The 26,285-nt window shown below is 35.7% G+C and overlaps 2 protein-coding genes across 3 annotated transcripts in view; one reads left to right on the forward strand and one right to left on the reverse strand.

Moving 5' to 3' along the window:
* Positions 1–26,285, reverse strand: part of heph (polypyrimidine tract-binding protein 1 heph) — an 862,450-nt gene that overhangs the window by 808,535 nt on the left and 27,630 nt on the right. The window lies entirely within an intron of this gene.
* Positions 4,078–26,285, forward strand: part of LOC141482444 (uncharacterized) — a 69,775-nt gene continuing 47,567 nt past the window's right edge. For both annotated transcript variants that reach the window (XM_074175766.1, XM_074175767.1), the window contains exons 1-4: positions 4,078–4,432; positions 5,621–5,771; positions 9,990–10,235; positions 10,940–11,171. In XM_074175766.1, the coding sequence (XP_074031867.1) occupies positions 10,045–10,235; positions 10,940–11,171 (423 nt within the window). In that variant the 5' untranslated portion in view covers positions 4,078–4,432; positions 5,621–5,771; positions 9,990–10,044. The remainder of the gene's footprint in view (positions 4,433–5,620; positions 5,772–9,989; positions 10,236–10,939; positions 11,172–26,285) is intronic.

Here is a 26,285-nt window from a genome sequence, read left to right on the forward strand (position 1 = left end):
TGGGGAGTCTGTTCTTGGTCGATCGTATGAGGTAAGAAACCGATTTGTTATCGTGTTCTTGTAAGTTGGATGGTGATGCAACGGCTGATGCATACGATATACTCAACTGCATTCTGCGATGACTCAGTGATGGTTCCCCAATTTCGCAATTTAAACTCTCAACTGGACCCGTTCTGTATGCTCCTAAAATGATACGTCCGTCAGAATTATGTATTGTGTCCAGGGGCTTCAACGTAGTTTTCTTGGCTGAAACATAAGCAATACTTCCGTAGTCTATTTTTGAACGTATCAGTGATCTGTAAAGTAGAAGTAAAGTTGACCCTTCCGCCCCCCATTGTCTACCAGCTAAATGTTTGAGTAAGTTTAAACCCTTTTCGCATGATAAAATTAGGTGCTCAATAAGATGCTTCCAATTCAGTGTTTGGTCGAATATCATTCCCAAAAATCTTATGGTGGTAACAGAAATCAAAGTTACATTGTTCAGTTTGATAACTGGGATTGTTTCACTTAGTTTTTTTGAAAATAATAGGCATTTGGTTTTTTCTGGCGGAAATCTGAGACCCGTGTGTTTGGACCAATTTTCAAAGAGTTTTATTTGCTGTTGTAAAAGAGTTCCTAGGTTATTGATGTTCTTTACTTTTGCAAACAGTATCAAATCATCGGCATATAGCCTCGCCTGAGCCGGTTTTTTTAGTGATTGTAACAAATTATTGATTGCTATCAAGAACAAAGTTGGGCTAATAATGGACCCTTGTGGAATGCCATTATATTGATCTTTCTGTTGAGATAATAATCCATCAACTCGAACTCGAAATTTTCTGTCACTCAAGAAGTTTTGAATGAAGGAAATTTGGTTAGGATATGGTGACGCCATGCTGTGTCGAAGGCTCTATTAATATCAAAATAAATAGCCATACATTTCTGTTGATTGGCAAAGGCGTCGTGTATGTGACTTACTAGATCTAAGATATTATCTAGAGTACTTCTGTGTGGTCTGAATCTGGATTGCTCGAGGATGATTTGGTTTTTACTTTCGAGTGTCCACATCAGTCGTTTATTCAAGATTTTCTCCAACAATTTGCACATTGTACATGTCAGAGAAATAGGTCTCCGTTCGTATTGCAGATTGGTTAGGCTTTAAGATGAGAATGATTATTGCTTCTCTCCATATTCGTGGAAATTTCTGTCTAGTCCATATCAAATTGAATATTTCTATAAGTATATTTTTCGCGATTCTAGGCAAATTTTTCAAGAATGGTGGTGGAATATCATCTGGGCCTAGTGAGCTGGCTTTAAGTAAATTCAGCGATTCAATGACTTCCGATTCAGTGATAGGAATATTTATTGGATCTTGAATATTTTGAATTATAAATGGGATGTGTTCCTGTTTCAGTTTCCTCGAGAGGAATATTTTGTCGTAATTGTCATTGGAAGAGTATTGCTTGCATTTTCCGCCAATTCTTCAGCTATTTCCTCTCTCTTGGGTGATCATTAGACCATTCTTCTCTAATGCCGGTATTCCTTTATATGCATTAATTCCTGATATGTTTCGAACCATTTTCCATACTTTTGATATTGGGGTATTACTGTTTATAGTTTGAACATATTTCCTCCACGAAATAGTTTTAGCCTCTTTTATTATTTTGCGCGTTTTTGCTTTCTGTTTTTATATTCGATCATGAGTTCCTCCGTTTTAAACCTTTTGAATTGCTTCAGAGCATGTTTACTGGCATTTATTGCTGCACAAAATTCATTATTCTACCATGGTACTGGTTTATATTTTTGTAAATGTTTTGTTTCACCAATTGCTTCATTTGCAGCCTCCTTTATCAAATTATTGAAGTTCTCTATTGTCAAATCGATATCATCGGAAATTTCCATTTGGGAAATATGGTCCTCAATGAAGTTGGAGTATTGAGACCAGTTTGCATTTTTCGAATTCCATTTTGGAGGTAATTTGCAATTCTCTGGTCTAATGTATCCTTTCCTCATGTCAGTGATTAATATGGGATAATGATCGCTTCCATAGAGATCTTCCATAACTTTCCAGTTCAATTGGCACAAAAGATTTGGATCGCATGTTGATAGGTCTAGTACCGAAGAATTTTCGTTGGAGGAGTTGATTCTGGTATTCGATCCATCATTCAAAATGGCAGATTTTGAATTATTGAAAATATTTTCCAATTTGTGTCCCCTACCATTTGAGGAATTCGATCCCTAAATAATGTTGTGTGCGTTGAAGTCTCCAAGAATTAAACGCGGTGTCGGAATTTGGCCCAACAATTGTTCCAGTTCTTGTTCGTCTAGTTCGACGTTTGGTGGTATATAGATATTGCATATATGGATTTTTCTTGGTGTGAAGATTTCAACTGCAATAGCCTCCAAATTTGTGAGTAGGTTTATTTGGCTAACAATTATATTAGATTTGACATATATTGCTGTTCCTCCACTAGCTTCTCCATCAAAAGTGTGATTTTGAAAGAATCCTTTGTACTGTTTTAAGTGGTGAATATTATTTTCATGAAAATGGGTTTCCTGTGGGGAAATAATATCTGGGAAATGTTCTGCTAGCAATATTTGAAGCATACTCAAATGGACATGATATCCATTCAAGTTCCATTGTAGTATTGAATATTATTGGAAGAAAACGTTTTAAAATAGTTGATCTGTTGATCTTTTCGGATTCGACTTGTCTCTGTAATTTTTTCCTCAATTTCGTGCACCTCCCTTTCAAGTTTCTGTCTTCAATACTTGGATGGATCTCAAGTAACATGTCTATCAGTCCTTGGATATTATCTGTATTGTACTTTGCTGAACTCAATACATCTTTCGATCCATGTGTGTTCTCGAACAGGTCCTTCAGTTGTTCTGAATTGATTACAAACTCTCATTGTTGCTTGTCAATGTAATCCTTGATAGGTTTAATAAGTACTCGACTAATTGGTTTCATGTTTTGATCTGTATTCTTGGGAGTTAGGAATTCTTAATCTTCTGACGTTGGAGTCAAGATTTCTGAAAGGTTCCTCTTTCCGGTTTTCTTACTATTCTGCTATGTAGAATTGTCTACATTTTCGTTCGTTTGTTAACTTGTAGATGCTTGATTTGGTATTTCCTTTGGAGCTTCTCTAGTGTCCAATGGATGTGATAGGATGGGTTGGTTCGGTACTGGAAAGTTGTTTTGGGAAGGGGAGGTAGTCTGGGTTGTGCATTTGGAGGCGATATGACCTATTTATTTACATTTGAAACAGGTTTGGTTATCTCTGATAGAAACACACGATATGTGACATCATCGTGAAATATCTCAATTGATTCTGGAATATCCAGATTTTCCGGTTGTGTTATATAAACCTGCCTTCTAAAAATGAGTATATGGCTATATTCAGGATTGGTAGCTCCGATTCTCAGAAAGTTTACTTGTGACATAATTGTAAGTCCAATTTCTTTCAGTTTGGTGATGAGATCGTCGTGTGGTATGGTAGTGCTAATATTGGATATTACTAGTCTTTCTGCTGGAGATATTAGTCTCCGAGCTTAAATAATTTCACCATTTATTTTTATAGAGCCATAGTAGTTGAGAAATTTGTCTACAAATTGCTTGCTGGACAGGTATATACAGATTCTGTTATTAGAAATTCTGGACGAGAAAAGTATGTTTCTAGGTTGAACTAATGGAACGAGTTGTAGAAGATAATCTTGTAATTTTGCATTCTCGATAGCGCTGAAAACAAATGCTTAATCTTTTGTAGGGAACTTGATGGGTGAAGATTGACTCAATGGTGAAGAATATGATCGACTGATAGAGTTTTGACTTGCTTGAGTGGTAGGGTTACTTGTGGTTTGGGCTTCTTGGATTATTTCGCTCAATATTTCTTCGTTCATCGTTTTCAGTCGTTCAATTTAACCATAATTCCAATAATTATGCTAAGTACGGGCCTGATCCTAAAAAAGTAAGGCAGCTGGGTCACTTACTTTCTAAAACCTCCCGAAAAAAAGAACAACTAGAATATGAATAAATTTAAATACACAAATACGATAAGGTTTAGAAAAAGCGGTTAACACTTTTTAAAACAACACTCCTCTGCTATTTTTGATTTGCTGGTTTCTCCTCGCTGTGTGTGTTTCTTATGCTCAGTGAACTTTCAATGGCCTCTTAGTTTCAACGATGCGATGTATGATTCTCCGCACTCGCAAGGTATCCGGAAAATGCAATTTTTGGAATCGCAGTCGACGTTTGGTGCTACGGATGGTGTTCCCAGATCTGAAGCAGGTTCTGATGTTATACTTGGACCCAATCTTTCTTATCTTTTCCGACAATCCTGTGATGTAGGGAAGTACAAGTACTGGTTGTGGCGGCTTCTCTTCCGTGTAGGTCTTGCTGTCTTCTAGCTGAAGTCTATTTCACCATCACTTTGGAGTACCCGTTTCGTTGAAGGTAATTTTTGATGATGCCTAGTTCCTTTTCGAGACCTTCCTTTATATTATAGAGCCCGAAAGCATAGTCTAGTGTTAATAGTTCATGATAAATTGCTGGTTGTTGCTTGTATTTTATTTCTTTGTAATTTCAGTGCTTAATATAATTGTTCTTTTTCAGATAATCTCCTTTTTTTAATTTTTTTACAGATTTTTTCAGGTATTTCAAATCAATTTATATCATATTAGGCAAGTCCGAACTAATGAAATGCACCACGAAACATTGTCAACTACCTTCAAACAGAGAACAGGTAGTTGTGATTTGAGAAAAAAATTTTGAGAATCAACTATCAGAATATATTTCATATTTTCAGGGGTTATAGATATTAATTTAAAAGTGGATCATATAGAGTCGTATTTTGAAACTGTTAATTTCAAAAAATCGTAGAGTCATCAGGATTTTTTACAATAGTTTTATTGTATTATTGTTCTGCCAAGCAAAATCATAAAAAGGAGAATCGAATGACATTATTATCAACATTAAAATGGTTATTGTGAAGCTACCTTTGAAGTTAGATACATGTCATTGCAGACTCTTTTGTAGACATATAAAAGAAAAACAAAGTTTGTAGCGAATTGTCTTGTAATATTTCGAAGGAATTAGGCAAAGTTTTCCGTGATTAATAATTTAATTATCGACCCACATATTCTGCAAAAACTGAATTTCAATGTACCTAGACCAACCTCTGGAGTTGTTAATCATTTTTATCTGACAACACCACGTACAAATATTCTGAAACGTTCACCTCTGCATAACATGTGTGTCAAATGCAATTCTGCAAGTTGTCAGCTCGACATTGTTTAATGTTTCATATCCTAGATTAGATCTTTTCACTTCAGCTATCTCTGTTCTATAGTTGTGTGTAACCTGTAGAACAGTGTGTAAATAAATAAATGAATCATTTGGTCAGTAATAACCGGGTACTTGCCGGACGTTTGCTTCTTTCATCGGCATTTCAAAACTCTATATCTTCTACCAAGAATCCTTATTTTTGATTTGTGATCTATTTTCGGAAAGAAAAAAAGCATAGCATAGCTGATTCACACGGTATAAAAATGAACAATCAATCACAAGTGAATAACAAGATGGTATTAAAAATGTACTACCTTCGATATGATTATGATAATTCACCAGCTCTTATTTTCACAGTTAAGAAACCCAAGGAAACAGAAGAATTCAGTGGTTGGGCTCACCTACCTTCAGTAGTGTTGGTCGAACTTTTCGATATACTGAACACTAAGGACAGAAAAAACGCTTCAGCTGTCTGTAGAACGTGGAGAGAAGCATATCTTCATCCTAGGTAAGTGTATTTCTTGAAATATTGGCATTAGGAGGAACCCATGAAAATATATAGTTATAGAAATCAGAACAAATTTATTCGTGCATAACGTGAAAAGAGGAAAATATACTGATACAAATAAATTCAATTTGAACCGAAGCGTTGCTAAAAAGAATATTCATACAAACAGTTTTAATCTTCCTCTTTGAAGATGATCACTTGGTGATCGAAACACGTATCGAGGTGTTAAAAATAACGATTTGGTGTTGGGAAAAAACTCCAGTAATATTCAAACCATCATAAGTACAAACAAGTAGTTTTTCTGGAAGAGCTTCGTCCTGTGTCTGATATTCAAGGCGGTTAACTTATTTTGGTAAAGATTATTCGATATCCTTCAACATACTTTTCTTTGAAAACATTCTATTAGTATTATATATTATTCTCTGAGAGTATATTTTTGATCGAGAGTTTAAAAAGGTCAATGAAAAAAAAGTATATTTTTGTTTCGATATCACTTTTTCTGTCATATATATCATTACTGAGTCACCAATTTTCTCACCAAAATCATTCTGTAATTTAAAATTTCAAAAAGCATGATTCTAGTTTTGATGAAAATGCTTGACAAATGAATGCTTCCGAAAATAACGAATTTTATCAAACATGCAATGGAATTGGTCGATACAATGATAACGTATTCCATTAACATTTCATTGTGAAATTTAACTGAAGAGTTTAAGAAAACCCCGACAGTTGTTTCGTTAAACAAAAACCTTTTTCAGCTTTTATTGTAAAATCATTTTATTTGTCGATTTCCTAACGTTTAAATTTCTAATGAGTTCATGTGTGAACACAGGTAAAGTTATTAGTCATTGAGTAGATGGAAAAACTTATTTTATTACAGCTAGTCAAATCTAGGAAGAGACTTGAGAATTCTTTTTCTCTCCATATCTAGTAGCGGGACCTTAACGGAATTCAGAAAGCTCTTACTACATTTGACAAGCTGTATATTGAGAACTACAGTACAATTCCATAATACTAGTCACTAAATTCTCAGAATTATTGCATTAAAATGAAAACATTGTTGCCAAGGTTGTGATTCTGTATAATTTAACATCATTTTTTCTCATCTGTTTGGTACAATTTTCGTACGCCACTACAAGAGATATTCAGGCAAAAACGTTCAGTCATTTCTGAGAATTTAGTATCTACTATTCTGGAATTATAGTGTAGTTAGGTAGTATTAAGACGCCCTAAGTATTTCATTGTAAGTATTCCGTATTACCTGGTCGGAGAAATGAAAATATTTTCTTAAATTCATGTATTTTGAATATTTTACTGTCTACAATAGGTATACTAATTTATGGAGGAAAGTAAACTAGACACAAGGTCATTAAGAAGATTTGCCAAACAGGTAGATTAGGTTAGGTTAGGTCCAAAGAGAGTGGGTCTGTTCGACCCTCCACCGCAACCCGCAAGCTTCTCACCGAAGCCGATTAGTTTGCATGGTCAGGTCAGATGGTAAGAGTACGGCTCTGTCGAACTCTAAAAACCTGATTGAGTCCCCAGCGGGACAGGCACAAAGTATGTGATCTACTGTTTCATCATTTTCCAAAAAGAGGCGATACACACTGTCTTCCGACAGTCCGAGTCTTTGCATATGATGATTCAAATGACAGTGACCTGTAAGAAGACCTGTTAGACATTGTAGTTCATCCCTACTGTAGTTCAACAACTGTTTGGTATCAAGCTTCGAAGCTTGGAGCGAGCCAATCCTGGAAGATTCTGCAAGAAGTCCATAAATCTTCTTGCCATCCAGTTGTTCAATGTTTGTTTGCCAAAGCCTAAAGCGATGCCAATGACAGGTTCTGATCCGATGAAGCTGCTTGCAGCACCCTCTTTTGCAATGGAGTCAGCAGCCTCATTGCCTTCCACAGACAGTCTTCCTACCGAGGAGAGTCGTTTTTGGCAATTTGCTACCAATTTAGATGTTGCTCTATCTTCATTGACTTGTGTATGAGGTTGGATTCTTCCAATCACTCCGCACACAATTCAATAGCGTAAATTTCCGCTTGAAATACAGTCGCATAGGTTCCTAGGTAGGTAGATATCTCTATCCTGGGTCTGCGACTGAAAACACCTGCACCAGAACCGGAAGGTGTTTTTGATCTATCTGTGAATCAACAACTATCTGCTCTTAATATTTACTTCTCCCGGAGGATCCAGTCCTCTCTACCCGGGAACAGTACTTTATAAGGCAGTTCGTAGTTGACAGTTGGAAGCATAAGGTCAGAGGTCATTCCCAGAATGCTGTGACTTTCAGTGTCAACCAACAGTCTGTTGCATTCTGCATTCAATTGATTTGTGCAATTAGCACTGTGCACAAGTGTACATGCAGTCCATCTAGCCTCTGTCCCCAGAAAAATGTGGAGAGGAGGTAGATCTAGAAGGGTCTCCATAGCCGCTGACGGTGTGGTACTGATGGCACCACTGATGGCCAGACAAGCCTGTCTCTGTAAGCCAGAGAGCTTCGCCTGGGCCGTTTTCTGTTAAGCTTTTGGCCACCAAGCAATTGCACCATGAGTGATCATTGGTCTGACAATCATGATATAAATCCAATGGATTTGTTTGGGACCTAAACACCAAGTTTTATCACAAATCCTTCGACATGTCCATAGGGACAGTCTGGCTTTGTGAAAACTTTTTCCAAGTGAGCGTTCCAGGTGAGTTTCTTATCGAGGACAATGCGAAGAGATTTCACCTCCGTTCCAAATGGAATGACCTCACCATTGAGGGAAAGTGACGTTAGATCGTCCAATTTTCTCCTCCTGGTGAAGGGGATTATCCAGTTATGCTGGGGTTGACAGACATCTGCTCCCTCAGGCACCAACTATCCATCAAGAGCGACCACTGAAGTGGAGATAGTACCTCACCCTGAGGGCTGCCTCTGGTGACCGGAGGCCTCGCCTTGAAAAGTTCCGGTTGCAGTTCTGTTTACCAGCATGACATAGAGCCAGCCAGTTATGGTCGATTTTATACCTTACCTAGCAATAGACGATCCTATAGATTCAGGTAGTGCATTGTCAAATGCTCCTTCAATATCGAGAAATACAGCAACCGCAATCTCTTTGTTGTCAAGGGATTGGGAGACTTTCTCTACAAGGTTGTTTGATGCTAAATCTATCGATTTGCCGGTTTGATAAGCATACTGGTGGTTATTCAGGGGGATGCATATAATGCCACCCTCCTGATGTGTCCGTCCAGTATCCTCTTAAGTCCTTTCAACAGGAAGGATGTAAGGGTGTTTCGATTCAGGGTGTGGGTCTTTCCGACCCACTATAGGTATATATACCACTTTTGATGCCAACCAACTGGGTGGTATATAATTACACGCCAGACTAGCTCTATAACATTTTATGAGAATAGGTGAAATTATTCCTAGTCCGTTTTGAAGAAAAACTGGGAGTATACCATCCTCTCCAGGAGATTTGAAGGGTTGAAACGACTTGATAGCCCATTCAACTGCAGGTGCTCTGATAACCTTCTTGACGACCTCCCAAACGTTCTTTTTTGAGCGTTTAACGCCATCGAAGATGGGGAGGCCTGTTGTTATCAAGAGTCAGATTTCCTAGGAAAGTGGTTTTCTATCAACAGGTAACGTGAACGAGGATAATTTGAGGAGTTACATGCATTCATCCTAACAAATGACCAGAAGTTATCAAATATAATTGAAATATTGTCCTTGCGGCTTGGATCAGCATTATATATTCCAAGCAGTTTTTTAAATCTCTTCATCTACCATTACCTGTCGATTATTGATGCACGTATTTTTGTATTCAATATGGTTTTTTGATCACATGTGGGTTCAAGATACCTTTAATATTGCCTACCGCAGTTGTATATGAAAAGTCAGTTATGAAAACGTATAGGCCACGATCAAAAACCGAGAAAATACCTTTGACGTGGTTATCTCCGACCGTAAAAATTCATATTTCTTGGTTGAAATTGATGTTCTGAAACGCAATAAACCTATATGACCGTTGTATTTTTCAAAGACCAAGTAATGGACAACGAGGGCAATGAGGACGTTTCTAAGATTACTGAATTCATTGGTATCACCCGAACCAAAATTGCATGTTGTGCACGATAAGAACTTTATAATAATGTATTGAGATTTCACCATCATTGCCCCTTATTTTTTAATTTCATGAAAAGCTTGTATACAACTTCGATTTTTTCCAGATTTTGGCCCTCAGTGAGATTTTCGTTCATACCTAAAAATCTTGATGCAGCTAGGATGCTCACCAACTCATTTGGAAAAAGTCTAATAAAGGCAAAAGTCACCTTAGTCACTACATCCAAGCACTGTTTGGAAGCATTTATTCAGTTGCTGCAGCAGTTGAAGAAGAACAACAATTTGAAGAGTCTGTTCATTCATTCTGATCCTCGCACATTCAAAAAGCCAGCGAAAATAGTATATCATCTACGGTGAGTCTCGTAGTTTAATTTCGAATTATTATATTCAGAATCACCAAGTGACATTGACAGATCTTATGAGTATTATTTTGTATGCTGCTTACATCTTACTCGAATAGTGGTTCAACTCTGGTCTTGACTAGCCGGCAAAGATAAGTGGTTGATTAGTGTAATATTTCTTCTCTTACTGGAGAGCATCACAACAACATCTACAACTTTCTGGTTCTTTCAATACCGAATGTTTCCTGGTGATTGTACACAATTACATTTCAGGTGAGTTGAAGTATCGAAAAAAAAATCAAGTTGATTTACAGACAAGCGCCAAATCAGTCCGAAAGTCGAGTATTAGATATCTTTTTTATAGTATATATATTATGTTCATGCCACCACTCGGGTATATAATTCGCCTCTTTTATCTGTTGTCCTTCTGAATTCCTAGTTGGTCCCAAAAAATGACTTTTGTTCAACATTGCCGTCTTTTGCTCCAGTGGCGTAAGTAACGGAAGCAGCGTGAGAGTAGTACTTAACTTAAAAAAGTTACTTAGTAGTGCACAATCACTACACAAAATTGAAGGGAAGGGTGCAACCGTACAGACATAATTACATATTCCTGTAGTCCAAATAACAGCTTCTATCAAAGCGCAAAATTAGCTATCGACAACATGGCGTCATCCTCAAATCTAAAGCAGCTGCTAATGCTATATTTTTATTTTCAGTTTGGGATTGGTCTACATCACGGACGAACTACTAGCTACGCTGAAGGAATGTTTACCAAAATTTAACGAATTCAGCATGGGTTGTGGACCAAATCTGCCAAGTTGCTCTTTGGACCATTTACTAATGAGTCTGAATACTTCTGCATCATACATAAGTCTTTGTTCTTTCGAACTGAAGTGTTCTGAAATACTATTCAATCCCGTCCATTTACAACGCTTTTCAAAATTACAGGTAAGCCATACTCAAGAGTATACTCGTATATATTTCCGTAAAAATTTCAATACTTTTATATGATGTGTTCCTGATTATACAATAATTTCATCAACGAACTAGTTCTCTGGAGAAAATGACGTCTTATTGTAACAATCTGTCAATTTTCTAAAAGGTATTTCAGTTTATTTGTCGAATAGGTGCATAGTAATACCTTCAAAAGTTTTCAAAATGAATATACACTGCTATAATTTCTTTTCAAAATTAATTTTATTTTTCATAAACCTTCACAGAATTTTGTTATTATCAGTAAAGAGTAATGTACAGAGTCTTTTATTTAGCTGTTTCTATTTATCTATTGAAAATAAAATTACATTAGCTGCACGATTAATAAAACATACACATTGATAATTTCAGAATGACGATCAATGTGTATAAGGAATGCTTCCTGGCTAGTAACAAATGAACACACTATAACATTAAGTATATAATATTCACTCACTCACTCTTGAATAACCACAATTTCTGACTCACTTGAATATTCCTAACACAAAACAATATTTATTATATCAACATTCCGCCATCTTGGCATGACCATTTGCTCACAAATTGGTCATCCACCAGGGAAATCTTGGTCCAGTTCACATACTTTTAGTTCGCCTTCATCGAAAATTATGATTGAGGATATCTCAATCGTAATTTTACACAAAGTAATTGAAGATTTGATTCAAGTTACGCTAATACATAGATTGAAAGTTATAAACAATTTGATTTAAGGAAAGAGAGGGGTTCGATTTTGCGAATATCTCAGAAACTATTGCAGATATTCCAAATTGACAAAAAGCTCATTGACGAGCAAAAATTACCGAAAACAATCCTTACAGGTTGTTATTATTATATACTGATTGAAACGGGTGGACCGATTTGCGTTCGAGATAAAAACATATTTTGACACATCAAATGTGATTATTAAGAAATGAAAAATATGGTATTTGATGAGTAGAGTAAATGGTAATCCAATTATGCTTTTATCAAATAATCAATCTTTCCAAATAGGAAGTTTACATAATGACCTTTGAAAATAGTACTTCTTTTTTCCTTTTTGGAGTTGTTCTTTCAAGACTTCTGAAAATATCTTCACAGGAGAAATTGAAGAAATGTAATTTCCCTTTCATTTATGAACAATCGGAGATGTTGAAATTTTAATCGAAATTTTTTTGAGGAATATGGTAATCATATGGTTGGAAAAAATTTGTTTTTGACTAAATGTTTAATGCATAAAAGCGCATTCATTAACTTTTCATTTCTGCAAGTCAATATCAATATTTTGAAAAATTAATATTTCTAGTGTTCTTTTGAGCTCTGTGATTTTTTAAAAATTTCTCATTTGTTCAATAAACAATTTGATATTTTCACTTTTTATTTTTTTCAAAATATAAACCTTAGTGCATCGTTTCAGCCATTTAAAACATGGCATTATGAACAATACATGCTTTTACGAAAATACTGGATGGATCCCTGAAAAGTAGGATCAAGAAATACATTAGCGTAATCTGTAGATGAAAAAATTTCACAAACACAATAACAAAGCTTATTTCAAACAATACTTTTCGAAGGAAAGCAAAGACGAAACATCACTGATTTTCTCACATAAAAAAATTGTAGAGCTACTTTATTTGCACTTCTCTTTGTAAAATGCTTTGTTGTTCTACACCAAACACACTTACAATCACAGAATCACAATGATAAACAAATATGCTTCCATGGATTTTGTGTGTCGGGCGATATACTTTAATAAGCAGTTTCTTCAGCCGTATCAGTATTTAACATTTCAAAAATTTCAAACTTAAAATACCGTTCTTATATCATCAACAAGCAGTGAATTTATGTAATTTATTTGTTCATAAGCCTTCTATTACTATTTCTACATTAATTGTTTCATATATTTTGTGATACGATTAGACCAATAAACATTATTATTATCATTTTGGAATGATGAATGCTCACTTCCACATCATTGGTTACCAATTTTCTTTCCAATCTCTTTCCGTTCGGAAGATATCCAGGTGACTCATTTTTGACATCTGTTTAAAATGTGTTTCAAATCTGTTTTTCCGTTAATCAGCTGTCGCACCCCTACGAACAACCCTCAGAAGTCTAAACTTGTGCGAGCTAAGGATTAACGAGGTCTTACCTTTTAACGTGTGATTCCTTATACGAAATATGACAGACAAATAACAGTTCTGCCAGACGGACAAACAGATACGTCAGAATTTTCCAAAAAACAATATTATTCGATTCTGAACAAGTGGGTTTCTTTCTTGTCAAATAAAAATGTTGAGATCCGTTTCGAAGACCGCATATACCACTAAAGGTCAAAAGTGAGTGGGTCCATTCGGCCCTCCACCTAAAGATGGTGATATAATAAACTTTGAGTAAATATCATTCAATTTCGTGCAGTAAAATAAAAAAAAGTTATGAGACTATGATGAAGAACATAGGGCAAAGAAAGGGATCGGATTCACGGTCTCCTCTCAAACACACCCCTCCTTTCCTGAGCTTTCTTATATGAAATTTATCTGGGATGTTATTAATCTAACTAAGTAAATCGCCCGCAGCAAAGATCGCGTTCGGTTAAATTTCACAAGTTGATCCTCATGAGTCAATACGCGATTCTCGTGATTAGAGGTCGAAAGACCCCAGTTCTGGCGTTGGTTGGTAATTATATATGGGTTTGATTTAGATCTAATTGCCAGTAGGATATTTCACGGTGAAGTTTTTGTTTTCGAACTTATCGGCTTGTTCCAAAGCTCAAATTTTACAGTACGAAAACCAACTCATTGCCAATGAAAATATTTCATTTTGGTATAGTTTAATTCTATTTGTACAATTATGAGGTGTATTAATAGGTGATGTTGAACGGGTCATTTTTTGTGGAGGACTTTTTTGGGTTTTTCCACCATCATATTCTGAGAAAAATAAAAATTATAATGAAGAACTTCAAGGAGATTTCGCCTTCGCAGTCAACTCACATACCACTGCGCAGTAGCAGACGAAACGTTCCTTTTCAAAATTCAGAAATACCAATTATTTCGTCTCTTTCAAGTTTCTTACACGGTTTAAATGTTCAAATGTCATTTTCATCAAAGAAGAAGGAGGAAAAAGGTACATTTTGTCAATGAATGTCAATGAAAATGTCATTATAGTAGTCCTTATATTAAAAATGTCTATTAATGCAGGAACTAGAATGCCTTGTAACAATTAGACATGCATATATATATATATATATATATATATATATATATATATATATATATAGATAAAGGCCATAGATTCCTGGCCATACATTTAGCATCTCAGAATGTTGACTATGAACTTCATGAAATCAGTATGAATTTTCAACAGATCAATATCGACAGGTATGATGAATAACAGTCCCGTTTACAAAATACAGGAACACTCATCTCAGAAACAAATTTTCAGTAATCAAATCAGATCAAATCATCTGACTGTTTTTGCACTCGTCAGTGCAAGGTAGTGTCTATCATCAACATAATGTTCCTTATTCGAGGAATTGGTCAAATTTCGTATATGCGGTTGGTTACCTCGTTCACAGGCAGATGGGGCGATGACAAACCTGTTGTTTGTTGTCCGCTTCAGCCTAGTTCGAGGAATGATACGCTAAAACAAATCGAGTTTTAATTATCGGAAATCATCGACTTAATGTTGATGATAGACACTGCCTTGCACAGACGAGAGGCCAAACAGCCTGAAACAAGACGAAACCATAATGCACGTGAGTTCCAATGATTGAAAATCTATTGCGGCAGTTGTATCGCCAACAGCATATGCAGAAAACACTTCAGTGAAGAATCAAGCACTGACACCTGTCGGATATAATCCAACGCTCTTCATGATATTATCCGGGGAAGTAGTTGTTTTCTGATAGGTGTCAGTTTATTAACCTACAGTGTAGGAAGTTGAGGCTGGCCTGAACGAATTTTTCCTTCAGATGATTTAATTGATAGCCAGTCTTCAAGTATACCCACTGATTAAAGTGTCTGCAATTAATTCATACACAAGATGAATTTCATAGTGGGGGAATTTCACAATTATTCGAATTCTATTGCCGGAAACTGAGAATAAATGTCTGGTACTTAACATATCATCGACACTGACGTGACACAACACAGCAACTATCATAACATCGTTTCCGATTATTTAATTTGGGGATTCCTTCTTCGATTTGCCACCGCTCCTGTCTTTCTGAATTTGGCTACGAATTCAAGCACATACGTTCGGTTGAGATCATTATCTGCCTATTGGTCATTAAACATCTGTTCTGTAGTGTTAGGGCATCTACCATTTTTATAATATAGTTGAGAAAATTAATAACCCGAAGTAGTCACGGTCAAAATCTATGAGCTACTTTATCTAGATTTTTGGGAAAAGAAAGTTCTTGGCTTTCTACTTCTCCAGCTCCATACAAAGAAAGGAAGGAAGCAATAACTCAAAAAAAAAAATAACTTCATACAAAGATGTGGTAGATGATGCAAAGAAGTAACTTTCAGACACAAACTGGAAAAAAGCCTTTTCGAAACGGATTGTCAACTGGTCACACATCCCACACATCCTGCAAAGTTTTGATAAAGATAAAACATATTTGTTGATGAGTCGAAACTTGATTCTTCTCATCTTTTATGCTTTATTTCAGAAAATTATGTCATAAAATAAAGCCACAAAATATCGCTGAACTAAAATGAACTAGCTTATTCACCTTTCAAGAGCTCTTCAGTATGAAATTGTACATCCATTATTAGTAATGTTTTATCTGTGTGGATAAACCATCTCTTGTATGAAGTATGAAGTAACGCGATATGCCATTTCACATCGACTTACTCGTCATAACATTATTTCAGCTTACGTTTTACATCAGTGGTATGGAAAATGCAACTTCCTGCAGGAATCAATTACATTTACAGTATGTGGAAACGGGATCAACTCGCAGTAATTGATTCCATTCAGAATCATATTATGGCAAAGGTGTGGGTTTGACTGCGTAAATAAGCCAATATAAAGCCATTATCACTAATTGATGCTTTCACGAAAAGAGTTTCGTGAATTATTTTATATTGAATGTTGTGTTTGTATTAATAACCTCATAACTGTTGATTGTAAATAATATTTCATTCGGCATTTGAATATACAGGGTGGTCCAAACAGAGACATTCAAAATTTATATATATATATATATATATATATATATATATATATATATATATATATATAGTTTTTGAGTCATGAGTTCTTCATTGTTTTTATGAGAATTTCCGGCCGGCTCAAATATTTTTTAACTTTTCTAGAGAGGTTTTTTCGTAATTTTTTTATAACATGAACATTGCTTTTTTTATAGAATGAAATAAGTAACTCTATAAAATTACAGAAAGTTGGGACAGGTTTCAAAGATATTAAAAAATCATACCTGAAAAATATTCTACAGTTTCTTTGCGGAACCCTAAGCTTGCAAAATTACATAAACAAGCGGCTTTTTTTTGCCGAAACAGGCCTGCAGCTAAGGTACCGAAATGAAAGTTTTAGAGGATATCAACAAGGTGTCTGTTTCTGATGAAGTGCCCGTCATCGTTCTTAAAAAGTGCGCCAATGAACTCGCAACAGTATTATATTGACTTTTTAACCTGTCTTACAAGGAAGGAGTTTTTCCTTCTTGTTGGAAGATTGCCCACGTTCAGTCTATTTCCAAAAAGGGCAAGAAAAATCTTTCAAATAACTAAAGACCAGTTGCTTTGTAATCAGTGATACCAAAAATCATGGAGAAACCCATAATTCACCACATCTTTAAATATTTGGAAGGCTTCAACATCTTGAGGGATCATCAATATTGCTTTCGGAAACAAAGATCAACAGGCGACCTTCTATCGTATGTTACCCATATTTGGAATAACGCAATCGAGAAACACCTAGAGTCAAGAGCTGTTGCACTTGATATTTCTAAAGCCTTTGACCGTGTGTTGCATGAGGGATTGCTGACCAAACTTCGATGCTATGGCTTTTTGGATAATTTTTGTTTATGACTCTCCAGCTTCTTAAAAGAACGATCCCTGCAAGTGGCCGTCTCGTCGATGGAGATCTCTCGAATACGTTTATCATCAACGCTGGTGTTCTCCAGGAATCCATATTGTCTCCAACCCACTTTTTATTATATATAACGACTTGGTGGAAAAAAACCAAGAATCCAATATATTGCTTTGCTGACGACAGCACTCTTATCTAGTCATTTCATTTTGATTCAAAGACATCGGCTGCGGATGCACTTCTTCACCGGCAGCAGGAGGTTGCATATCTCAATGAAGATCTAGAGGTGATTTCGAATTGAAGTGTAAGTAACCAGGTTCAATTCAATGCCACGAAAACCCAGGCATCGGTTTTCTCCAAAAAGATAAATGTATCCGACCCGGATATAATAATGTCAGCACAGATATTTCAGCTTTCTGTTTCGATAAGTTTGTTGGAGGTCAAAATGGACACCAATATGGCTTGGCACAATTATGTCTCTGGAATTGCAAAGGCTGCCTCTCAAAAGCTGGGAACACTGATCAGAACCAGAAAACTGTATACACCACCTGTAGTGCTTCTGTTTTGTTAAAAAAAATATTATTCATTTTTAAAAATGCCGAATTTGCCATTCCCAATGATAATTCAGATAACACAACGATTCAATTGAATTATCGCTTCGAAATTTGAATGTTAGTTTAAGCGAAAAACGAATTAATCGCATCTCTGCTTAGGGCGCTCTCTTTCCTCAGTTTCAAACAAATACCCTATATAATCCAAAACAATCACTGCTACCACATGCAAAACCGCAACACTCTCTTCGACACACTTTCTCTTACAAAGTTGCCGTCATCAGGAGATGAACCAGAGTCATGTCAAAGACTAGAATGGACCAGAGTCGGTTAGTCTAATCTAGTCTAAGTTAGACACTTATCTTCTAATGACGCCAAGTTGATTGATGAAACGAGTGTCGAGAATAGTGTTGCAGTTTTGATGCGTGGGAATAGTGATTGCTTTCGACCCAGTATAACATTTCGAAAGGATTCTTTTTTTCAACTACTTGTCCGAAAAGAAATTTCAATGATTTCTATCATCATCATCTTTTAGAACTTATGAAAACGAAAACACGAATCTCTTTCTCTGAAAGACATTTTTCTTGTGGAGGACTCAATACTTCTTGGTGTTTTTTGGGTATATAAACTTCCACAGTCTGAGAAATAAACGAAGCTGAATCAGTGGAGATTCTGTTGAAGTGTAATAAAGGGCAAACTAAAAAGTTCCTTCCGAAAAGTTACGACAAAAGAGTCCAGTTAGTCAGTAACTAGAAATCGATTGAAAAAAATTAAATTTCTATACTTGGCATTCTTCAGTGGTCGACGTTTCGGAGAATCTTTATCAGTTAGCAAAACTCAAATGCTGTTTTTCGTTTTTTTCGAATGGAATTGTTATTTCGGAGAATATCAAAAAATGGAAAAGGAAAATGTTATTGAATTCGAAGTGTACTATGACGATGTAATAATGAATATTCGACAAAACGTTTCGTGTCAACGTGGCCACCATCACCTTTTTTATCAAATAAGGACATGTCTTTTTTATTACAGATATTGTTAAAGCAATCAATTCACAATCCAAGGGTATATCACATTTGATATTTTTATAGCGTTTCATTTGAAATAACTATCATCATCAGTGACAACAATTTTAAATTACGGTTCTGTCGTTACTTTTTTTGTAAATTGTTTCGATTTCTTCAAAATATAATTCAGACAACCCAATAAATACGACAGGTAGGTACCCTAATACAATGAAAATTCGCACTTTTTTGTTTTGTAAATTTTTATATTGCCGTAATCCTTTTTTCAAGGCTTATTTCTACCTATTTAATTATAATTCGTAATATTTATATAATTCTCAATCCTGAAAGTAACGAAAATATCAGTTTTTGGTTAAAATTGGATTTTTGTATAATTTGGTATGATCAAATAGCATCTCAATTCATTTACCATCTTAAACGCGTAGGCTTTGCTTGGTTTCTATGGCAGGAAAAATTAATGCGTTGTTGATATCTGTTGAGAACTGTCAGACGTTTATGAACATATCAAAGATGTATTCAAATGATGAAAGGACTGATATGCTATTTAGTTATGCAAAATCAAATAGAAATCCTCTTTTGGCAAGGAATATGTATGTTGAGCTATACCCGAATCGTCCTATTCCGAACATCCAAATGTTTAGACGATCAGAAAGAAATTTGAGAGACTATGGTGCATTTGACAGAAAGAAAACAAGAAAATGTGTGGTTACTGGAAGTGTGAGGAATCAAATAAATGTTATGGGTAAGCAAATATTATCACATAAAAATTTACATAGTGAAAATATTTTTTTTTGTAATTTAGGATTAGCCAGTTACAAAAATTATGTTAATCTAAATTGTTCTTCACGAGAAATTGCCCACGAAATGGGGATTTCTGTAAAATCCACCGGAAAAAGAACAAGTATAAATCCTACAGAATACGCAAAATTTATCACCTCAATGAAAGGGATGATGGAAAGAGAGTACGATTTGCGAAGTGGTTAAGACGTAGAAATAGGGAAGTTGGAAATATTTGTAAAAATATGATATGGACGGACGAATAAAAATTTACCAACATTGGGTGGTTTAACAGAAATATCCATAATAAGTGGAATAATACAAAAAATGAACATTTACATAGGGAAACCAATTTCCAAGAAGGTTCGGAATGAATGTTTGCTTGGGAACTGTGGGAACAAACATCCTTGGCTCTTTCTTTTACGATGATCATTTGAATAGTAAAGGGTATCTTCATCTTCATTCAATGAATTAGATGGCTACTCAGATGAATTGCCACTGAATATCTGCCATGAAATACAATATTTTCAACAAGACGGCGCTCCTCTCCATAATGCAGCAATAGTAAGGGAACATTTAGATGCAATATTCCCAAGAAAATGAATTGGAAACAATGGACCAATTAACTGGCCAACTCGATCCCCAGATCTTACACTTCTAGATTTTTGTCTGGGGATACATAAAGGATAAGAAGTTTTATCAACACTAAGTACAGATATCGACCATCTCAAACAAAAAATAAGAGATTCATGTATTAGACTTACACCTATTATGCTAGAAAATTGCCACAGAAATTGTCTGAACCGACAACTTAGATATGTGGTTTCAACAAATAGGTCGTCAATTCGAGCATTTAATGTAGATTGCCATGTAGCTTTGATTTTCCGTATTGTTTTCATTTTTCTCAAAAGTTCATGATAAAATACATTGTTTTTCTGTTTGATTGTTGTCAGCAATGATGGTGGTTATTTCAAATGAAACGCTATAAAAATATACCCTTGGATTGTGAATTTATCGTTTTATCAATATCTGTAATAAAAAATACAGGTCCGCATTAAAAAAAAGGGGGTCATGTTGACATGAAACGTTTTATCGAATATTTATTATTACATCGTTATAGTACACTTCGAATGTTACCACATGATAAAAGAAAGTGCCTGTATACTGAATGTTTTATGATAATTCAGTTAGGGTTCATAATTCTATCGATTTGGCTTTGTTCGTTTTTCTGATTGTGGAAGGTTATATACCCAAAAATGAACAGTGAAAACGAATCTCACATTTCTCAAATAATATTTCTTATATTTTGTTTCAAATGATTCATAGCTTGAGGAACAATTCAACAGTATGAAAATATTTTCTACACGACATTCAATAACATGCACACTATTAAAATATTCTTGATTTTATAGGCCAAGGTTTTCACAACAATCCCAAATATGACTTCAACCATAACGAACGCACCAGCATCCAATCTCCTGTTGAGCAAGAGAAAACTTATTTGCTTGACAATCAATATACATGCTTATTTTGTTTTACGACACATTTTATGTTGATGTATCTGAGTCTTCAAACTCCAGCTGTATGCATTGCTGGAATAGCACTCTCATGGTTGAGACTTTTTTTCTGTGCGAGTTTTAAAGTCTAGGATATACGAAGTGAAACATCCAATGTAATGGTCCTGTAAATTTTACAACTTTAACGTATCTTAAATACAGAAACAGGTTATTTAGCAGAAAAAAAGGATCGAATGTTTTTCACAGTCAAAGTCTATTCTATTAAACTCATTTAATTTAAAAACAAATTTAAAAACAAAGTTTGTTCATTTGAGGTTCCAAATATCTATCCCCGATGCGTACAAGTCGCCGATGCGTACAAGTCGCCGATGCGTATTCAGATACGCATCGGCGACTTGTACAAAATAACCCTGTGATACTTCCTTGTTCCAAGATAGTTTTTGTTGGAATGTGATCAAGTCTAGAGGTGACACAGGGCCTACATTGGGCTCATCACGCTCATAACGCTGTGATTCTCATTTTAGTATCGAGTGACATTGATTTATCTACGTTCAACTGGTAACGATACGTTTGAAGGTGATTGACAATGTTTCATGATGAATTTCACTAGTTCGGACTTCCATTGTCTAATTTATAAAATGATTCGAAATCCATGAAACAACTAAAAAAAAGAAGAATTGAAAATGAATAGCTGAAAATAACAATTATATTAAGCAACATAAACCTGAAATGAGATAATAGTGAAATAAAATACAAGTAAAAATAGAACAATTGAATATATAAAAATTAAAGAAATGAAAAAAGAAAATAAAAATAAGAAGTGGAGAGATTTCAAGTCACGTTAGTTCACGACGTTTCGATTGTTAGTATCTACAATCGTCTTCGGGTAATGACTGGACTGATTCCTCCAAGAGATGACTATTCATAGGTCGTTCGAGTAGTTTCACTTATCCCCGCTTTCCATTTTCCACTTCACTGGTTCCGTGGGAGATGACCGTTTTGGCGGGAGTTGGCCATTTTTCGCTTGATGATAGGTTTACATATGTTGCGTATTTCTACGCTGGCTTGGCTGAATACGTTGTTGGACAACATGTATGCGGCTTCCTTGAATTTTCTCCTAAACCAATGTTCCTCTCTGTGCAAGATCTCAGCTTGGGACCACTCGATGTTGTGTTGATGGGTCCAAACATGGTCTGCTATTCCTGATTTGCTGGTTTCCCCTCTCTGTGTGTATTTCTTATGCTCGACAATGTGGACTTTCAATGACATTTTAGTTTCACCGATGTAGAATTTGAGGCACTCACAGGTTATTCGGTAAATGCAATTCTTGGAATCGCAGTCTGCGTTTGGTGGCCTGGTTTTCGTGAGTCTGATATGGATAGTATTCCCGGTAATACATTCTCAAACAAAATACAAATACTTACATTTCATCTTAGGATGTTAGCTTACCATCGTAAATGTAATAATCCTGCTTTTTCTTCAATGCGGTGTTTCTGTTCATTACACCTATTTCAATGAAATTCCTCGCTGTGTGTGTTTCTTGTGCTCGGCAATGCGAACATTCAATGGCCTCTTTGTTTCACCAATATAGGATTTTCTGCACTCACAGGGTATCCGGTAAATGCAATTCTTGGAATCGCAGTCCGCGTTTGGTGGCCTGGTTTTCGGTAGGCTGCTACGGATAGTGTTACCGGATCTGAAGCAGGTTCTAATGTTGTACTTGGAACCAATTCTTCTTATCCTCTCCGATAATCCTCTGATGTAGGGAAGTGCAAGCACTGGTTGTAACGACTTCTCTTCTTTGCGAGGCTCCTGCTGTGGCCAAGTTTTCTACAGAGGCAATTTGGATATTTGGCTAATTCTATTTTGAATTACAGTTCTGGATACATTTCATGTCTAGTTCGTATTCAGCAGATTGATCTGCTGAAGTTTCTACTCATTTCATATTTATACCACGGACACCTTTGCGGTATCTCTTGAATTATCCTGTATCTCCGACTAGAAGTTGATACAGACTATAACTCCAGCCAGTTATACAGGGTGTCCCTGGACTTCCTCTTTTTCTCTCGGGAATGTATAGATGGGGTCAAAATATCACCAGTACTTCATATAACTTTTTTTCCTAAAAGTCTTCGTAACCAAGTTACGGGCCCTCGAAGTTACAAAATGAAAAATGTTTTTCTTTGATAACTTTTCAAGTGAATATTCAAAATCATCCAAATTTTGGAAATTGATTAAACAAATGAATTCCGTCGATGAGCTTTCATGCAGGAGTCAGTTGTTTTGCTACAAAGTCAGGAACGGACTACCCCCGATGGTCCACACCCCAAAACTTTGAAATTACAGATATTTTTCAACAAATTAAGGTTACTTGGACAATTTTATGAATAAAAGTACTCGTGTGGAAAGTCGATCGGAGCAACGAGTCTTGATAAAAATGTAGTTTCACTCGACGACATCAAACCCGCTCGTCCACCATTATTTGAAATGAATAATTATCAAAGCAGAAATAATAATGATAACGTTAATTCAACAACATTTATCCTGAGATGTCTACCATTATTCGAAAATATTAGTTTTTAAGGAAAATAGAAATGATAAGTGAAATGTTCATAACGAATTTTTATAATGCAAACACGTTTAACTAACGAAACTCAAGAACCTCAAGAGCAAACAGAAATGAAAAATCCGCTACAGAAACTGCTCGATATGACCACCTTCTCTCTCTATACATTTTCTTAGTCTGCGAAGACACCCTCTCTGTACTTGAAATAGCATTCCAGGGTCGTTTCGTATGGCTTCACAATGTAATGTTATTCTATTCAACAATGCATCTCTTGTGTGAATAGGTGTAGCGTAAACAAGGCTTTTCAGATGCCCCCACAGAAAGAAATCCAATGGATTTAAATTCGGAGACCGCGATGGCCATGAATATGGCCCACCTCTACCAATCCATCTATTGTGGAAAATATGGTTCAGATGGTCACGCACAATCAAACTAAAATGAGGAGGAGCGCCATCATGCATAAACCACATATCTCTTCGGGTTTGCAATGGAACATGTTCCAAAAGTCCATTCAAATCGTTCTGAATGAACTCCAAATAACGTTCTCCATTCAATCGGTCCTGTAGAACGAATGGTCCTATAAGATGGTTTCCTATGATACCAGCCCAAACATTCACGTTGAATTTCCGTTGGTGTTTGGTTTGCAATATCCCATGGGGATTTTCTTCGGCCCATATATGGAGATTATGAGAGTTGATAACTCCATCTCTACTGAAACCTGCTTCATCAGTGAATAAAACTCGATTAATAAAAGTCATATCCTCTCTTTGCCTATCCATGAACCAATTGGCATATTCCAGTCGTGCTGGAAAATCTTGAGGTGTCATGGCATGTACCTTCTGGATGTGAAATGGGTGGAGCAGTTGTTCCCTAATTATTTTATGAATAGTGGACTTGGATGTATGGAACTGTTCTGATAGATTTCTGATGATCATTGAAGGATCATCAGCGACGGCTTCCAAAATATTTTCCTCCAATACAACGGTACGTACAGTCCTAGGAGCGCCCTCACCACCTCGTTTTGGCAAAACTGTACCTACAATAATATCGAAATAAAACAACGTGCTCAAATTAATTATCAATTATTACATAACTGTCTCCCTCAAGCTGTGATCGACACGCTCGAATGTTTCTCTTGACGGTACCGTTCGATTGGGAAAATGCTCGGAATACAGACGACGAGCTTCTGCAGCATTATAAAATGCTCGTCCATAAAATACATGCATATCTGCATATTCATTGAATGTAAACTGTTCGGCCATATCAAAAAAATTCAAAATATCCTATAGAATATTGACAATACAATGATAGTCATATGACAACGCACCACTCAACAAAACAAAATCGCATTCCAGTTTCTCATTTTTTATCAAAACTTTCTAAAAGGTTTTTTTGTCAACATCTGTGAAAGAAATGGAACATAATTATTCCCTGGATATTTTTCACCTGATCATGTGCATCCGTTTTTGTAGTTCATTCGTTTGCTTTTTATTAGTATAGTAAATATTTTTTCCGATGTGCGTTTTTTTTCAGCTAAATTTAGATTCTGTTAAAGAATTTCTCCCATAAAATTATAATTATCAGTGAAACTCCTCAACATTTAAGCTGTGAAGGAGAATTTGAAACATTCGAATGTTGAGTTTCATGAGATTCAGATAACTGATCAACACAAAACGTGATTATTCCACACGTATTATGTACATACAAAATATGGAATGAATTCGATATTTCATAGTAGAGTAGCTTGTTTGTTTAAAAACACCACGAATCTACAGAACTTGATATTTCTTTTGAAAAAATATCTGCTATCACAATTGTGACTTAAACTTCCATATAGGTACTGTACTTTTTGTTTACGACTTCATTTTAGCATACTTTGTATTATTCCTGTTATAAATGTTGTTGAATTAACGTTATCATTATTATTTCTGCTTTGATAATTATTCATTTCAAATAATGGTGGACGAGCGGGTTTGATGTCGTCGAGTAGAACTACATTTTTATCAAGACTCGTTGCTCCGATCGACTTTCCACACGAGTACTTTTATTCATAAAATTGTCCAAGTAACCTTATTTTGTTGAAAAATATTGAAAAATATCTGTCATTTCAAAGTTTTGGGGTGTGGACCATCGGGGGTAGTCCGTTCCTGACTTTGTAGCAAAACAACTGACTCCTGCATGAAAGCTCATCGACGGAATTCATTTGTTTAGTCAATTACCAAAATTTGGATGATTTTGAATATTCACTTGAAAAGTTATCAAAGAAAAACATTTTTCATTTTGTAACTTCGAGGGCCCGTAACTTGGTTACGAAGACTTTTAGGAAAAAAAGTTATATGAAGTACTGGTGATATTTTGACCCCATCTATACATTCCCGAGAGGAAAAGAGGAAGTCCAGGGACACCCTGTATAGCATTTCTTCCCTGAACACTTTCGTAAGATCCGTGCATGGCATTTTGATATCAGAAAAATTGTTCCCAACTGCTATTTTATTCGCAATTTCAATTTCCCGGAATTCCTGCATGGCCCTCAATCCACACAATTTGTACAGTGCAAATTTTCGACTTCTCAGCGAATTTTTTTCCTGAAGTAGATCATAGCACCAAGT

This window comes from Leptinotarsa decemlineata, unplaced genomic scaffold (assembly GCF_025532065.1).
Source record: "Leptinotarsa decemlineata unplaced genomic scaffold, Ldec_3_MD MMD2_tig00001064_RagTag_RagTag, whole genome shotgun sequence".
NCBI classification, from domain to species: Eukaryota; Metazoa; Arthropoda; class Insecta; order Coleoptera; family Chrysomelidae; genus Leptinotarsa; species Leptinotarsa decemlineata.